Source organism: Moschus berezovskii, chromosome 15 (assembly GCF_049115385.1).
Source record: "Moschus berezovskii isolate FMDL1 chromosome 15, NW_MosBer_1.0, whole genome shotgun sequence".
Classification (NCBI taxonomy): Eukaryota; Metazoa; Chordata; class Mammalia; order Artiodactyla; family Moschidae; genus Moschus; species Moschus berezovskii.
Genome location: NC_142474.1, coordinates 65,017,312 through 65,036,368, shown reverse-complemented (window position 1 = coordinate 65,036,368; position 19,057 = coordinate 65,017,312). Strand labels below are relative to the sequence as shown.

The 19,057-nt window shown below is 40.7% G+C and overlaps 1 protein-coding gene across 1 annotated transcript in view; it reads right to left on the bottom strand.

Annotated features, from left to right (window-relative positions):
- Positions 1 to 19,057, bottom strand: part of CCDC7 (coiled-coil domain containing 7) — a 279,639-nt gene that overhangs the window by 117,625 nt on the left and 142,957 nt on the right. Inside the window, exon 24 of the mRNA XM_088844150.1 lies at positions 4,452 to 4,556. Within this exon, the coding sequence (XP_088700276.1) occupies positions 4,452 to 4,556 (105 nt within the window). The remainder of the gene's footprint in view (positions 1 to 4,451; positions 4,557 to 19,057) is intronic.

The window sequence follows — 19,057 nt, the reverse complement described above, 5'->3', positions numbered from 1 at the left end:
ACTCTATTTTTACCTAGAACACTTGGCTTTTCAAAATAAACAAGATGAGGGATTAGACTAACATCCTTTTGTCCCCAGCAGCATCTGATGATATAAGCCAACTCAGAATTCAAAGTGGCAATGAGGGGAGCCCATCCATTGGGCCATTTGGCTTCTACTTTACCAATAACCATTATCCCCACAACTCTGAGAGGATGCTATGATGAAAAGTAATGCTTTTTCACCCTTACTTAACCTGACCATGGTGAAGGTGCCTTTGGGCATTATAAACCTCTATTTCATAGCCCCCACAACTGAATACATCATTAGTGCAGATGTATTTTCTGTGTGAACTCCAATTCACACCAGCACCAAGCTGTGATGAGCACTGCTGCACTCAGAGTCATTTCAGTGGGGCTCATGGAAGACTGTAAACCTACCAGACTATCATTGCCTAGAGACCTGTCTCCAGAAACAACTACTAATAAGAAAAAAAGGAATGCCTGCCCTGTTTGACAGAGAAAGCAATGGCAAGCCACTCCAGTACTATTGCCTAGAAAATCCCATGGATGGAGGAGCCTGGTGGGCTGCAGTCCGTGGGGTCGCTAAGGGTCGGACACGACTGAGCAACTTCACTTTCACTTTTCACTTTCACACATTGGAGAAGGAAATGGCAACCCACTCCAGTGTTCTTGCCTGGAGAATCCCAGGGACGGGGGAGCCTGGTGGGCTTCCGTCTATGGGGTCACACAGAGTCGGACACGACTGAAGTGACTTAGCAGCAGCAGCAGCCCTGTTTGATGAGTTTAAGTGAACTAAACATCTCTGTGAGATTCCTTCTCCTTTAAGTAACTAAGTCAACTTGTGTAAATGGCCTTACCTGCCTACAGACTTAACTATAGGCAGCTTAATGCTGTGGTACAGATCAGAACACTGGCCTCATTTAATGACACTGTAACTGCCCTACAGCCTCTTGAGCCAGCTGAAGGAAATAGGCATGAAGCAATTCATATTACAAATGCCCTTTTCAGCATCCCTGTCTACAAGATGATCAGGTTCACTTTAGCTTTTCTGTAACAGGTTTTACTACAGCTTTAATGTTCCTGTCTGAAATGCAGTACTTAGGTACAATCTCAAAAACAACAGAATGGTCTTGATTTGTTTCCAAGGCAAACCACTCAACATCACAGTAAACCAGGTCTATGCCCCCAACCCCTAATGCCGAAAAGCTGAACGGTTCTATGAACACCTACAAGACCTTTTATAGCTAACACCAAAAAAAGATGTCCTTTTGATCATAGGGAATTGGAATGAAAAAGAAGGAAGTCAAGAGAAATCTGGAGTAACAGCCAAGTTTGACCTTGGAGTAAAAAATAAAGCAGGGCAAACGCTAACAGAGTTTTGCCAAGAGAACCCACCGGTCATAGCAAATACCCTCTTACAACAACACAGGAGACGATTCTACATATGGATTTCTCTAGATGGTCAGTACCAAAATCAGACTGATTATATTCTCTGCAGTCAAAGATGGAGAGGCTCTATATAGTCAGCAAAAACAAGACCTGAGCTGACTGTGGCTCAGATTATGAAGTCCTTATTGAGAAATTCAGACTTAAATTGAAGAAAGTAGGGAAAACCACTAGGCCATTTAGATATGATCTAAATCAGATCCCTTATGATTATACAGTGGAAGTGAATAATAGATGTAAGGTATTAGATGTGATAGAAAGACTGCCTGAAGAACTATGGACAGAGGTTCGTAACATTGTACAGGAGGCGGTGACCAAAACCATCCAAAAAGAAAAAGAAATCAAGAAGGCAAAATGGTTGTCTGAGGAGGAATTATAAAGAGCTGAGAAAAAAAGAGATATAAAAGGCAAAGGAGAAAGGGAAAGATATATTCAAATGAATGCAGAGTTCCAGAGAATATCAAGGAGAGATAAGAAAACCTTCTTAAACAAACAATGCAAAGAAATAGAGGAATATGATAGAATAGGAAAGACTAGAGATCTCTTCAAGAAAATTTGAGATATCAAGGGAACATCTCATGCAAACATGGGCACAATAAAGGAGAGAAATGGCAAGGACCTAACAGAAGCAGAAGAGATTAAGAAGGGGTGGCAAGAATACACAGAAATGTACAAAAAAGGTATCAATGACCCAAATAAGCATGATGGTTAGTCACTTACCTAGAGTCAGACATCCTGAAATGTGAAGCCAAGTGGGCCTTAGGAGGCATTACTATGAGCAAAGCTAGTGGAGTGATGAAATTATGGGTCCATCTAGTCAAATTTATGGTTTTTCCAATAGTCATGGATGGATGTGACAATTTGGACCATAAAGAAGGCTGAACTAGAAAGAAATGATGCTTTTGAAATGTGGTGCTGGAGAAGACTCTTGAGAGTCCCTTGGACAACAAGGAGATCAAACCAGTCAATCCTATAGGAAATCAACCCTGAATATCATTGCAAGGACTGATGCTAAACCTGAAGTTCCAATACTCTGGCTACCTGATGTGAAGAGCTGATTCATTGGAAAAGACCCTGATGCTGGGGAAGACTGTGGCAGGAGGAGAAAGGGATATCTAAAAATGTGTTTGATGTGTTGGTTGGATGACATCACTGACTCAATGGACATGCTGCTGTTGCTGCTGCTGCTAAGCTACTTCAGTTGTGTCCGACTTTGTGCGACCCCATAGACAGCAGCCCACTAGGCTCCTTTGTCCCTGGGATTCTCCAGGTAAGAATACTGGAGTGGGTTGCCATTTCCTTCTCCAATGCATGAAAGTGAAAAGTGAAAGTGAAGTCGCTCAGTCATGCCCAACTCTTTGTGACCTCATGGACTTCAGCCTACCAGGCTCCTCCGTCCATGGGATTTTCCAGGCAAGAGTACTGCAGTGTGTTGCCATTGCCTTCTCCACAATGGACATGAGTTTCAGCAAACTCTGGGAGATAGTGAAGGACAGGGAAGCCTGGCATGCTGCAGTTCATGGGGTTGCAAAGAGTCAGACACAACTAAGAGAGTGAAAAAATGTCCTTCCAGAAGGTTGAGCAGGAAGTCCAACTCCCAGATGGAGCACCAACCTCCACATATAATCAATGTCTCCTACTTGGTACAGGCAAGGGTACTACCCAACCAGAACTGGATGCCATTTTGACCCACATGTGGCAGTATGTCTAGGGCATTATCATGGACAAGGCACAAGGACCTTTGACTCATGGGAAATTCCTGAGAATAAACAGGGAAGGGAGAGTAGGTCTCTCTCAGGAGGCAATAATTGCCAAGTTTTAGTCATGCTCAAACTCTCAGTCCCAACAGTACAAAGGATGCCCAATAACTGGTGGGACTCACATATGGTAGCAGACACTAGTACTCACACATCCCCCTACAGGGTCACCTTAATGACAGCATTGTGACCAGGTTACCAAAAAGACCTGCATGCCGAGTGGGGCCTGACAACAGAATGCCCTGGAGGCCCTCCAAATACCTACACAGGCAACACTTTTCCTTTCATCAAATCTGCAGCCTTTTAAGTTACAGGTCTCAGTAACCTTTTTGATGCCTATTGGAGTCTGTGGCAAAAGAACATGGTCACATATCAGAGGTGCCCACCTGGCTCTCAAATCCCTAATCTTGTATTTGCTGGCTGAAAGCAGACACCCTTTCAAACACTGCATACCAGTTTTGGGCCTTGGTGAACACTGAATGCAGAAGTCTCTCCACGAATTAGTCTATTCAGAAGAAATTCCAACCAAATGCTAAATGGTTCTTGCTCTGTTCAGTTCAGTTCAGTCGCTCAGTCATGTCCGACTCTCCACGACCCCATGAATTACAGCACGCCAGGCCTCCCTGTCCATCACCAACTCCCGGAGTACACTCAAACTCATGTCCATCGAGTCGGTGATGCCATCCAGCCATCTCATTCTCCGTCGTCCCCTTCTCCTCCTGCCCCCAACCTTTCCCAGCATCAGAGTCTTTTCCAGTGAGTCAACTCGTCGCATGAGGTGGCCAAAGTATTGCAGTTTCAGCTTTAGCATCAGTCCCTCCAATGAACATCCAGGATTGATCTCCTTTAGAATGGACTGGTTGGATCTCCTTGCAGTATAAGGAACTCTCAAGAGAGAGCTAGATCAAAGTGTAAAATTGCTATAAATTAAATGCTAAAGCATATATTCCTGAACTAAAGAAAAAAGATATGATGAGAATTTTTTTAAAATTTAAAGGCAGCTATAATTTTATGGGCTTCCCAGGTGGCTCAGCAGTAAATAATCCACTTGCCAATGCAAGAGACACAGATTCAATCACTGGGTATGGAAGATCCCCTGGAGAAGGAAATGGCAACCCACTCTAGTATTCTGGCCTGGGAAATCCTATGGACAGAGGAGCCTGGTGGGCTACAGTTCATGGGTTCACAAAAAAGCTGGACATGACTTAGGGACTAAAATAGCAATAATAGTAATTGTTACACTTACTGATGTGTTTCCCTCCTTTGGAAGTTTTCTCTTCCTGTATTGGAAGTTTTGACACTGATTCTTGATGCTGAAGCACAGGAGTTTTGTCTGGAGCATCATCATGAGCTACATAAAAGAAATATACTGAGTTCCTTTACAGAAAAACGGATCTACTAAGAATTCTCTAGATTTCAAATTTGTAACAATATACAGCATATTTTCTCATATTTTGACAAAAGTTTTTATAAGTAAATTACCATAATGGGTCCCATCCCTTCATGGGAAATAGATGGGGAAACAGCGGAAACAGTGTCAGACTGTATTTTTTGGGGCTCCAAAATCACTGCAGGTGCTGATTGCAGCCATGAAATTAAAAGACGCTTACTCCTTGGAAGGAAAGTTATGACCAACCTAGATAGCATATTAAAAAGCAGAGACATTACTTTGCCAAAAAAGGCCCGTCTAGTCAAGGCTATGGTTTTTCCAGTGGTCATGTGTGGATGTGAGAGTTGGACTGTGAAGAAAGCTGATCGCCGAAGAATTGATGCTTTTGAACTGTGCTGTTGGAGAAGACTCTTGAGAGTCCCTTGGACTGCAAGGAGATCCAACCAGTCCATCTTAAAGGAGATCAGTCCTGGGTGTTCATTGGAAGGACTGATGCTGAGGCTGAAACTCCAATACTTTGACCACCTCATGCGAAGAATTGACTCATTGGAAACGACCCTGATGCTGGGAGGGATTGGGGGCAGGAGGAGAAGGGGAGACAGAGAATGAGATGGCTGGATGGCATCACTGATTCAATGCACATGAGTTTGGGTGAACTCTGGGAGTTGGGAGTGAACTCCAGGGAGGCCTGGTGTGCTGCGATTCATGGGGTTGCAAAGAGTCGGACACGACCGAGTGGCTGAACTGAACTGAACTGAGCCATAATGTCAGATGTGAAATAAACATTATGAGAACATTTTTAACTGGTATACCATAAAGAGGCTGTTTCAGTAATATTTCTGGACATTATATATATGTGTGTGTGTGTTTAGATATGCACATACACACACACACATATATAAAGTCTCAAGTTTTCCTAGGTTATTTATACTATAGGCCAGTACATGCTTATTGAACTAAAAATACAAATGAATATGGCCATGGTTCTTCATTACAACAAGTTTGTAAATGTAAAATATTCTAAACCATATAAATTCTAAGGATAAAAATTCAGTTAAATAAACTAAGGTATACATTACCCACTCATTTATAATATAAATTATGGTAAACACTGTGGGACAAACAGCTGTACCTCGACCTTAATGTGAAAGAAATTAATCTCTATATACTGACTTATGGGGATTTTTCGAAGGGATTTCCAGGAATAAAGTTAAGTACACCCGGGGTGGATTCATGTCAATGTATGGCAAAACCAACCAATATAATATTGTAAAATAATTAGCCTCCAATAAAAAAAAAACCAAAAAGGGAAAATCTAGCATGTAAACTTTGGGTAAGGCAGAAAAAGAAATGAGAAAAAACAAGCAAAGATAAATAAATAGATGAAACCCAGGAAAATTATCATAAATCAATGTACTTGGTTGGGTACAAGATGAGAGGGAAGATTAAAAAAAGAAGGATAAGCCTGTAAAAATATTTCTTTGTACATTTGTTAACTTTCGGAAGTAGATTCATGCCCTATTTATTTCAAAGTATAATTCAGCCATAAGCGTAAGAAGATGGAATAGAAAGAAAAAGTAAATGATATGAATCTGCTGAAAGCAAAATAAAAGCAGTAATTCATTGATATGGTATTTAATACAAACCCTCACAGTTGGATATGGAAGTGGGGTGGGTAGGGGAAAGTTGATCATAGTCAGGTCATGAGATCATTTTCAAACTTGGCTGTTGTCCTAGTGGTATGTGCAAAGTTATTCTGAAACCATGTTTGAATCATTGCAGGATGGAGCAAATGAGTAATCATGCTGATGCTCTTTAGAACTCTAGCTACCCGAGCCCTGGGATCCATAAAATGGCAGGAGCCTTTTGTTTGGGTTTCCCTCAGCTGGGAGACCACCCCTCACCTCAGTCTGCACTGATGTGTCTGCCCCTTGGCAGGGGCTCTTCCATGGTGTGAAAGGGAACACAGTGGGGCTGGTGATCTCCCCTGTCTGATCTACAGCCTACACTCTGAGGGTAAGTGAATAATGGTTCATTGTAACCTTGAGTTCGGTTGCTATGTTAATAGACCTACTCAGAAACTGGCATTTCTTTTCTCTCATTGCCAAGTTAGCACAAGGAGCCGTGTGGTCAATGAAGCCCCGTGCTTTTGTGGAGGGAACACTTTGGGAAGTACCAACCAGCATGCAGGACATGGTGGCGAGGGAGCTACCAGAGACCCACAAAGCACTCTGCCAGCAGGGAAATGACTCTCCTAAAGTTGATGCCATGGGGATCTGGAGAGTGCAACTGTGTTATTTCTAAAGTTTTCATTAAATTGAAGTTGACTTAAAATATTGTGTTAGTTTCAGGTGTACAGCATAGTGATTCACTATTTTTGCAGACTATAATTCTTTATAGGTTATTACAAGATAATGAATATAATTCCCTGTGCCATATAGTATATCATTGTTGTTTACCTATTTTATACACAGTAGTTTGTATCTGTTCATCCCAAACCCCTGATGGTGCTTCCCATCCTTCATCTCCCTTCTGATAACCACAAGTTTGCATTCTATATATGTGAGTCTGTTCCTATTTTGTATACACATTTATTTTTTAGAATCTAAATATAAGTGGTATCATTAATACTCTCTCAGTCTGCACATGTTGGTGCAAATAGCAGTATTTCACGCTTTTCATGGCTGAGGAATATTCCACTGTATGCCTCATCTTAATCCATCATCTGGGCCTGGATTATTTGCATAAGCTTTTCAGTTCTGAAGTGGAACAACTGTCTATCCCCTTAACCTCTGATTCACCTACCAAGATCCTCAGTCAGTAAAGGGGAGACTCAACACAAAGGCTTTGAGAAAATTAGAGAAGCAACTTTACAGCTACTAATGGGTTCAGAGTCTTTGGAGGCCCTGCATGCTGAATTGCACCCTGGAACCACTGTCAGCTTTAGCATGTCCTGAAACTAACAGACAGTCTATGGGCAGTGAGTTGTTGAGATTCATACTTTAGTTAAAAACATACAAGGTCCTGAGGATTGCTCTGCCTAGCAACTTAGAGAAACATTAGTGACTAAGGTAGTCTGCCTCCATGAAAAGGAAGTCATTTTGTTAAGCTAGGTGAGGGAGAGGGTACGCTGTAGGGCCTGTCACTGTAGAATGCACTGTATGATGTGCCAGTCCCTTATTGCCCAATGAAGTAGAGGAAAAGAGGGATCAGAGACGTGAACACCTAGGACCTTTTCCCCTCCTTGGTAGAGTTCATGTTTGGCTCCAACAGAAGAGCCCTTACACTGGAATTCCCCTTGCCTTGAAAAACACACTTGGATCATCACTTGCAGAGGTTCTTAAAGGCTCCATGAGCCACACTGGTGGTCTCTAAAGTTGCAGGTGGAGTGAGAACATTTCTGATAAGTCTCATAGTTCTATTTAGTTTCCTTCAGGCCAACTTCACTGGTTTTTGAGCTCAGTTAAACTTACTTATAAGGTGATGTCTGTTGGTTCACGGCACAATGACTGACAAATTTCAAGGCATGGGAAAAGTTCAGTTCAGTTCAGTTCAATTCAGTTCAGTCGCTCAGTCGTGTCCGACTCTCCGCGACCCCATGAATCACAGCACGCCAGGCCTCCCTGTCCATCACCAACTCCCGGAGTTCACTCAAACTCATGTCCATCGAGTCGGTGATGCCATCCAGCCATCTCATTCTCTGTCGTCCCCTTCTCCTCCCGCCCCCAACCTTTCCCAGCATCAGAGTCTTTTCGAGTGAGTCAACTCATCGCATGAGGTGGCCAAAGTATTGCAGTTTCAGCTTTAGCATCAGTCCCTCCAATGAACATCCAGGATTGATCTCCTCTAGAATGGACTGGTTGGATCTCCTTGCAGTATAAGGGACTCTCAAGAGTCTTCTCCAGCACCACAGTTCAAAAGCATCGATTCTTCGGCGATCAGCCTTCTTCACAGTCCAACTCTCACATCCATACATGACCACGGGAAAAACCATTGCCTTGACTAGACGGACCTTGGTTGGCAAAGTAATGTCTCTGCTTTTTAATATACTATCAAGGTTGGTCATAACTTTCCTTCCAAGGAGCAAGCGTCTTTTAATTTTTAGCTACCAACAAAACAGTACTAATTGACCACTGAATAGACCTAAAAATGCTAATGGACACCTCCCTAGATGATCTGGTTAAAGATTTTCCTAAAGAAATCTCTAGGTCTAGTTCCTAACCAGTGGGGCCTCAAGGAGAACATAAACAGCCATTTTACCAAAGAGCTCCTAGCCAAGTAGTGGGTCCCAGCACACTTCCTCACTAAAGTCCAAATTGTGATGGCACCTGTAACTAATATTGATACAAATGCTCCTCCCTCTGCTCCAACTGACACTGACATGAGTCAGAGAAGCCTCCATTACTTTTATTCAAATCTCCCAGTTTTAAACCATAAGCAACATTAGGAATTAGGTCAATATTCCAACATCATCAGTGGTTATCTGAGCATGTGTGCCAAAGTCAGAACTCAAAGTAGGGAGCAGGGATATTGTATTTCTAGAGTCATTCGGTGCCTGGTGCAGAAGTGACCATGACCTCCATGACCTCCAACACCAGATACTGAGGGAAAAAGACAACTCTCTCTGGTTGTTCGTTGGAGGCCATAACCAAGGACACCCTAGGTCAAAGCCCATTGAGTGTATCCTGTCAGGCAACCACAGAACTCTATTTGCATGGCTTCCACTACTGAATGTTTATTGACATATATATGACATATCCCTACCTGTGGATGGTATTATCAAAATTAATTTGTAAAGGAGCTCTCTTTAACTGACTTAAAAGTAAATGCTCACAAACCAAATACTTGTAAAAGTAACTTAAAATAGCCTAAATTTTTAAAAGATCATGTGATCTAGGATTATTCTTTGAATAAAAACAATTTTAAATTGATGATTCAATTAATATAGACATGTCTTTAGAGACATCAACATTAAGTATAATACTTTCATTGTACCTAAAACCTTATTTGAAGGCTCAATAAGCTCAGATTATCTATGTAATAAAATTTGACAACAAGGTGATTAATAGAATGATGATACTTTGTAAGGAACAAAAAACAGAAAGTGGGATATAAGCTTTTGAGTGAACTCTTTAAGAATAATATTAGATGGTATGTCTGCTGCTGCTGCTGCTAAGTCACTTCAGTCGTGTCCGACTCTGTGCGACCCCAAAGACAGCAGCCCACCAGGCTCCCCCGTCCCTGGGATTCTCCAGGCAAGATCACGGGAGTGGGTTGCCATTTCCCTCTCAAATGCATGAAAGTGAAAAGTAAAAGTGAAGTCACTCAGTCATGTCTGACTCTTAGTGACGACCCATGGACCGCAGCCTACCAGGCTCCTCCACCCATGGGATTTTCCAGGCAAGAGTACTGGAGTGGGGTGCCATTGCTTTCTCCAAGATGGTATGTCTACCTAAAACCATTTCTACAGATTTTTGGAAGCTTTAAATTTAGAGTTCTGCTAAATAAAATAAAATGAAAGAAATTCACTAAATGTCTAGATCATTTTTAATTAGATAAAATACTGAAACATTAATCACTAAAGAAGTCTTTGTTAACCTACTTTTGACCTCTTAATTACAGATAGACTAAATACATTTGAAACTATTAGAAATATATTCTGGCATATGTTTCCAGAAATTAACTTTTAAAAAAGAATCTTGAGAAAACAGTCTTATGCATGGTCAAGGCTAAGACTAAAGTAATAAATGAATTTTAATATTAATGATAAAATTATGTAAAGCTAGAATTTTCTTTTTTCCTCTATTGAGAAAACCAAGCTGTCCTGATATACTGATCTGCTTCTGATAACAGATTAAAAAGTTTCTTTACCATAACTCTCTGAACATCCCCTTGAAAATGTCATTTTGATTATGTGAATAAATATTATTTCACAGTGAATCATGAGTCTATATGGCAAAATATTTTGACAGCTTTTGATTTGTTTGACAATCTTTCTGAAATAAAATTTTAAATGAAGTTCTTTTGACCTCCAGCAAACTGCGAGATGCTCAGTGGGCCCCTGAACATCTCAGAGAGAAATATTTAATTGATTAGACTTATTTGGTATATTAAATTACATGGGAAACATTGTCAAATGAGTAATAATAAATTTTGTTATATTGTGTAAGTAAATATTATTAATATAAATGTTCCATAAATTATTCAGAAGTTCCTAAAATTGAAATTTCCTGGTATATTGTCTGTCAGTCATAATTTCAATTATCATCTTAAAATATTCTATATCAAAAATAGCCAAATTTCCTATATAATCACATTATAATCAGGTCTTTAACCATGTTTTTGAGTCTGTTGTCATTCTGGGAGAGTTAGCATCTTATTGATAACTTATTCTCATGTTTTTACAAAAATACTTATGAATGACTTGCTTTTATGCTCCAAAGATTCAGTAGCAAAAGGACTTCCGCCTTGTATGAGGGTTATTTCAGAAACAGTTCACTCATGTAAGGCTACTGAAGAAATAGTAATAGGGTCTTTTTCTAACTATGTCCCACATGCAGCAAATCTATTCCAAACTTTCACCACACAGTGCAATTATGTGAGTTGACCAACTCCTTATGAAGTAATGTTGCTTTCTGCACCTAATACTTCCTTGGTTCCATGTAATGACCTTAACCTTGAAATTGCTTCCAGGACTACAGAAAGGAAACAAGCATGACTACATTTTATTAGTAATAATTAGTATTCTTGCTCCCAAAATGAATGACAAGAAGCCCTTATTGAAAGTTCAGTTCAGTTCAGTTGCTCAGTTGTGTCCAACTCTTTGCTATCACATGAACGGCAGCATGACAGGCCTCCCTGTCCATCACCAACTCCCACAGTCCACCCAAACTCATGACCATTGATCAGTGATGCTATCCAACCATCTCATCCTCTGTCATTTCCTTCTCCTCCTGCCCTCAATCTTTCCCAGCATCAGGGTCTTTTCAAATGAGTCAGCTCTTCACATCACGTGGCCAAATATTGGAGTTTCAGCTCCAATTTCAGTCCTTCCAATGAACACCCAGGACTGATCTCCTTTAGGATGGACTGGTTGGATCGCCTTGTAGTCCAAGGGACTCTCCAGAGTCTTCTCCAACACCACAGTTCAAAAGCATCAATTCTTTGGCGCTCAGCTTTCTTCATAGTCCAATTCTCACATCCATACACGACTAATGGAAAAACCATAGCCTTGACAAGATGGACCTTTGTTGGCAAAGTAATGTCTCTGATTTTTAATATGCTCTCTAGGTTGGTCATAGCTTTCCTTCCAAGGAGCAAGCATCTTTTAATTTCACGGCTTCAATCAGCATCCACAGTGATTTTGGAGCCCCCCAAAATAAAGTCAGCCACTGTTTACACTGTTTCCCCATCTATTTGCCATGAAGTGATGGGACCAAATGCCATGATCTTAGTTTTCTGAATGTTGAGCTTTAAGCCAACTTTTTCCACTCTCCTCTTTCACTTTCATCAAGAAGCTCTTTAGTTCTTCACTTTCTGCCATAAGGGTGGTGTCATCTGCATATCTGAGATTATTGATATTTCTCCCAGCAATCTTGATTCCAGTTTGTGTTTCCTCCAGCCCAGCATTTCTCATGATGTACTCTGCATATAAGTTAAATAAGCAGGGTGACAATATACAGCCTTGATGTACTCCTTTTCCTGTTTGGAACCAGTCTGTTGTTCCATGTCCAGTTCTAATTGTTGCTTCCTGACCTGCATACAGATTTCTCAAGAGGCAGGTCAGATGGTCTGGTATTCCCATCTCTTTCAGAATTTTCCACAGTTTATTGTGACCCACACAGTCAAAGGCTTTGGCATAGTCAATAAAGCAGAAATAGATGTTTTTCTGGAATTCTCTTGCTTTTTCGATGATCCAGCGGATGCTGGCAATTTGATCTCTGGTTCCTTTGCCTTTTCTAAAATCAGCTTGAATATATGGAATTTCATGGTTCACATATTGCTGAAGCCTGGCTTGGAGAATTTTAAGCATTACTTTACTAGCGTGTGAGATGAATGCAATTGTGTTGTAGTTTGAGCATTTTTTGGCATTGCCTTTCTTTGGGACTGGAATGAAAATGGACTATTTCCAGTCCTATGGACACTGCTGAGTTTTCCAAATTTGCTGGCATATTGAATGCAGTACTTTCACAGCATCATCTTTAAGGATTTGAAATAGCTCAACTGGAATTTCATCACCTCCACTAGCTTTGTTCATAGTGATGCTTCCTAAGGCCCACCTGACTTCACATTCCAGGATGTCCGACTCTAGGTGAGTGTGAGTGATCACACCTTTGTAATTATCTGGGTTGTGAAGATCTTTTTTGTATAGTTCTTCTGTGTATTCTTGCCACCTCTTCTTAATATCTTCTGCTTCTGTTAGGTCCATACCATTTCTGTCCTTTATCGAGCCCATCTTTGCATGAAGTGTTCCCTTGGTATCTCTAATTTTCTTGAAGAGATCTCTAGTCTTTCCTATTTTGTTGTTTTCCTCTATTTCTTTGCATTGATCACTGAGGAAGGCTTTCTTATCTCTCCTTGCTATTCTTTGAAATTCTGCATTCAAATGGGTGTATCTTTCCTTTTCTCCTTTGCTTTTCGCCTCTCTTCTTTTCACGGCTGTTTGTAAGGCCTCCTCAGACAGCCATTTTGTTTTTTTACATTTCTTTGTCTTGGGGATGGTCTTGATCCCTGTCTCGTTTGCAATGTCACAAACCTCCGTCCATAGTTCATCAGGCACTCTGTCTATCAGATCTAGCCCCTTAAATCTATTTCTCACTTTCACTGTATAGTCATAAGGGATTTTATTTAGGTCATACCTGAATGGTCTAGTGGTTTTCCCCACTTTCTTCAATTTAAGTCTGAATTTGGCAATAAGGAGTTCATGATCTGAGCCACAGTCAGCTCCCGGTTTTATTTTTGCTGACTGTATGGAGCTTCTCCATCTTTGAGATGCTTATCGATAAAGTAAGCTCCTTATTGATAAGGCTGATCTAATTTACTTTACAGATGGGTCCTACTTAAAGGATGAACAGGGACCTTCAGTTCAGTTCAGTCGCTCAGTTGTGTCCGACTCTCCGCGACCCCAGGAATCACAGCACGCCAGGCCTCCCTGTCCATCACCAACTCCCGGAGTTCACTCAGACTCAAGTCCACAGAGTGGGTGATGCCATCCAGCCATCTCATCCTCGGTCGTCCCCTTCTCCTCCCGCCCCCAACCCTTCCCAGCATCAGAGTCTTTTCCAGTGAGTCAACTTGTTGCATGAGGTGGCCAAAGTATTGCAGTCTCAGCTACTGAGCTGGATATGCAATAATGTCCACAGCGGACATAATTAAAAACTTTTATTTAGCAGAAACAAAGGCAACATAACAAAGCCAAATTAATTCTCTTAACTCTAGCTTGTAAAGTAACTAAAGACCAGGATAACAAATATTTATATGACAGTCACTATACTTTTGAAATGGCACATAATTTTGGAATGCTATTAAAACAATGAGCTTCTTAACCTCCTCAGGAGAACTTTAAAAATCTTTTGTAATATAGCTGCCAAAACAATTAGCAATTATTGAAACAATAGAACACTCATTCCAAATCTGACACTACAGAAGCTAAAAGAAATAAGCTTGCTGATGCTGCAACAAAACAGGCAGTTTTAAATATTAATCCTGTCCAGTCTTGAAAATGTCCACTTCTCTCCATTAACCTTGATAACCAAATAAAAGATTTCTTTATACAGGCTCAAGAGATAACCACTAAAGAAGAGAAACAGATATAACAACGGAACTAGGGAATTTTGACCCAGCTACACAAATACAGTTTAGATCAAACAAAACAAATACTATCTAATGAAGCCTAACTGCCACTACTCCAACATGTACATTCTTTAACACACTGGGCTTTTAAGAAAATGATTTTATGGGAAAATAATTTTGGAAATTTGCACCCGTGATGGTTCAAAGGAAACATATGACATTATTGACAGGGTTTTATTGAGACACTTAAAAAAATACTAAGTACTCTTATATCGAGCTCCCATGAAAAGGATAATGAATTATAATCTAGAGATTTTATTAGAAAGGACATCAAATAAAAGATTATTTACAGATACAATGAAAAAAATCTTATCAAGTATTATTAACTAATCCATATGAAGCCAAAATCAAAGACATTAATTCATAGATTCACATCTCTTATTTTGAAAAGGCCCTCCACCTGAATGGACTTTGACCTCTGTTCCTAGCACCTGACTTCAACTAAGCCAAGCATCACTAAGCTAGGAGAAGATAATAGTAACAGACAGCTGACCCATGAGTCTGGACCAGGCTTGTAAGACCCATTCTACCAATTCAATTGTACTGCTCACGAAAGGTCTGTTTCTCTATCAAAATTAAAAGTTGTTGTTTAATTTCTAGCTATTTTGCCCCAATGTTTAGGATGGAAATAAAACTCTTTGGTAACACTAAATATAGCTACTAGGGGCAAATTAACTGACTTTTGGATTTTTATCAAATTCCTTGGTCAATACAAGGCCAACATAAGCCTCTCATAATTCTTGTCCCTGACTTTTCAGATGTTCCTATAATCTATAAGATGATTTTTCATAAGCATATCCCTCCATGTTTTTGTTGTTCAGTTGCTAAGTCATGTGCAACTCTTTGTAATCCCATGGACTGCAGCATTCAGGCTTCCCTGTCCTTCACTATTTTTCAGAGTTTGCTCAAACTCATGTCCGTTGAGTCAGTGATGCCATACAACCATCTCTTTCTCTGTTGTCTCCTTCTCCTCCCGCCTACAATTTTTCCAAGCATCAGGGTCTTTTCAAATGAGTCAGCTCTTCCCATCAGGTGGCCAAAGTACTGGAGCTTCAGCATCAGCATCAGTAATTCCAATGAATATTCAGGATTGATTTCCTTTAGGATTGACTGGTTTGATCTCCCTTGCTGTCCAACAGAGTCTCAAGAGTCTTCAGCACCTCAATTTGGAAAGCATCAATTCTTTGGTGGTCAGCCTTCTTTATGGTCCAACTCTCACATCTGTACGTACATGACTACTGTATGTACAAGAAGCTACTACATAGCTACTACATGGCTTTGACTATATGGACCTTTGCAGCAAAGTGATATCTGCTTTTTAAAACACTGTCTAGGTTTGTCATAGCTTTTCTTCTAAGGAGCAAGCATCTTTTAATTTTGTGACTGCAGTCACTGTCTGCATTGATTTTGGAACCCAAGAAAATGGAATCTGACACTGTTTTCACTTTTTCCCATTTATTTGCCATGAAGTGATAGGACTGGATGCCTTGATCTTAGTTTTTTGAATGCTGAGTTTTAAGCCAGCTTTTTTACTCTTTCACTTTCATCAAGAGGCTCTTTAGTTTCTCTTTGCTTTCTGCCATTAGAGTGGTATCATTTGCATAACTGAGGTTGTTACTTTTCCCAGCAATCTTGATTCCAGCTTTCAGCCATCCAGCCTGGCGTTTTGCATGATGCATTCTGTATATAAGTTAAATAAGCAGGATGACAAGGTACAGCCTCGATGTATTCCTTTCCCAATTGTGAACCAGTCCGCTGTTCCATATCTGGTTTTATGGCCACTGTATTCATGTACCACCACCTTTTTTATCCATTCATGTATCAATGGACATCTAGGTGGCTACCATCTTCTGTGCTGTGCTTAGTTGCTCTGTTGTATCTGACTCTTTGTGACACCATGCACTGTAGTCCACCAGGCTCCTCTGTCCATGGGGATCCTCCAGGCAAGAAGCTATTATAAATAGTGTTGCAATGAACATTAGGGTACATATGTCTTTTTCAATTATGGTTTCCTCAGGGTATATGCCCAAGAGTGGGATTTCTGGGTAATATGGTAGCTCTATTCCTAGTTTTATAAGGAACCTCTATACTATTCTCCACTAGAGAAGGCAATGGCACCCCACTCCAGTACTCTTGCCTGGTAAATCCCATGGATGGAGGAGCCTCATGGGCTGCAGGCCATGGGGTCGTGAAGAGTCGGACACGACTGAGCGACTTCACTTTCACTTTTCACTTTCATGCATTGGAGAAGGAAATGGCAACTCACTCCCGTGATCTTGCCTGGAGAATCCCAGGGACAGGGGAGCCTGGTGGGCTGCTGTCTATGGGGTCGCACAGAGTCGGACACAACTGAAGTGACTTAGCAGTAGCGGCAGCAGCATACTGTTCTCCACAGTGGCTGTATGAATTTACATTCCCACCAACAGTGCGAGATGGTTCCCTTTTTCCACACCCTCTTCAGCATTTATTGTTTGTAGATGTATTGATGATGGCCATTCTGACCGGTGTGAGGTGATCCCTCACTGCAGTTTTTATGGGAACATTTTTAATTGGTATACCTCAAAGAAGGTGTTTCAATAATATTTCTAGACATCATATAATAATACACATACAGGTACATATATATGGACTTCCCTGGTGGCTCAGATGGTAAAGCGTCTGTCTACAATGAGGGAGACCTGGGTTCAAGTCATATATATATATAAAATAATTATTATATAATAATACACATATATATATATGTCTCTTGATTTCATAAGTTATTTATAACTTATGCCGACACATGTTCATAGAATAAAAAATACAAATGAATGTGTACACAGTTATTCATGTACAATGTATTGGGTTTGCCAGAAAGTTCAGTCCGGTCTTTATGTAAGATGTTATGGAAAAATCTGAACAGATTTTCTGGCCAACTCAGTACTTAGAAGTGCAAAATATTCAAAACCATAAAATATTAAAGGAGAGAATTAGTTAAATTAAGGTATGCATTACACACTGTGGTATAATATAAATTATGGTAAATACTGTGGTACAAACAGCTATACTGTTTTGTATATACAAACAGTACTATACTCTGAGTGAAACTGAACTCTATATAATGACTTGGAGTGATCTCTAGAAATAATATTAAGTAAAGAAAACTGGAAGGGGAAAACTAATAATGCAAACACTGGGTAATAAAACAAAAATGAGAAAAAATAAAGGAGAGACAAAAAATAGAGAAAAGACAGGAAAACTATTACAAAACGATGCACATAGATATCTACAAGAAGAGAGGGAAGACTGAGAAGCCTCTCAGCATACTGCTTTGTATACTGTTAACTTTTGGAAGTAGTTTCATGCTCTATGTATTTCAAAATAAAAATTAGGCCAAAACAAATAACAAGATGGAATGGAAAGAAAAAATGCTGAAGCTGAAACTGCAATACTTTGGCCACCTCATGCGAAGAGTTGACTCACTGGAAAAGACTCTGATGCTGGGAAAGGTTGGGGGCGGGAGGAGAAGGGGACGACTGAGAATGAGATGGTTGGATGGCATCACCGACTCTGTGGACATGAGTTTGAGTGTACTGCGGGAGTTGGTGATGGACAGGGAGGCCTGGCGTGCTGTGATTCATGGGGTCGCGGAGAGTCGGACAGGACTGAGCGACTGAACTGAACTGAACTGAAAGAATTGAAACTGCAGGGAGAATAAAAGCAGTAATTCCTCAAGCCAGTATTTACTAAAAACCCTGTCTTGGACATGGAAGTGGGGTGATTTGGGGGGAGGTGAACAACAGACAAGTCATGCAGTCATTTTATAACTTGGTTTGTTTTTGTAATGGTATATTCAGAGCTATTCTGAAACCATTTGAGAAGCATTACAGGATTAAGCAAATGCGTAATTGTACCAATGCTGTTTCAGAACTCTAGCTACTTGAGCTGTCCTGTCCTACACGTAGGCACCACACTGCTCAAATATCTGTTATTAGTGACTGTGTCTATGTGTAGAACTGTGTTAGTCGCTCAGTCATGTCTGACTCTTTGAGAGCCCATGGACTGTAGCCTGCCAGGTTTCTCTGTCCATGGAATTCTCCAGGCAAGAATAGTGGATTGCCATTCCCTTCTCCAGAGGAACTTCCCAACCCAGGGAATGAACCCTGGTCTCCTGCCTCGCAGGCAGATTCTTTACCGTTTGAGCTACAGGGAAGAGGTCACCAATTGTAAGTGGCTTGCTCCTATAGGGAGGATTAGTTTTCACACAGCTAGCCCTCCCACCACAAAGGACACCACCCAACAAGGACTAGATATTGTGTGGATCTACCAGTGGCTCCTGGCTGAACCATTAATACACACACTTAGTTACCTGATACCATAGTGAAATTCCTGGGCATGATCTCTAAGGGGCATGAATTCTCATTTCAGAGGACAAGACTACCAAACTTGGGTGATTCAACTCTGACAAATAATTGGGCCCAGCAAATAGTGCAACCCTTTGACAACCTGCATTCTCATTTGCCCATAGAGAATCCTTGATGAAACCAATCTATGTGGTTACCAGAGAGGCTGCTTCATTTTAGTGAGGATACAACCAAGAGAGTGTCCAAAAGGCCCTCCAACAGGCCTCC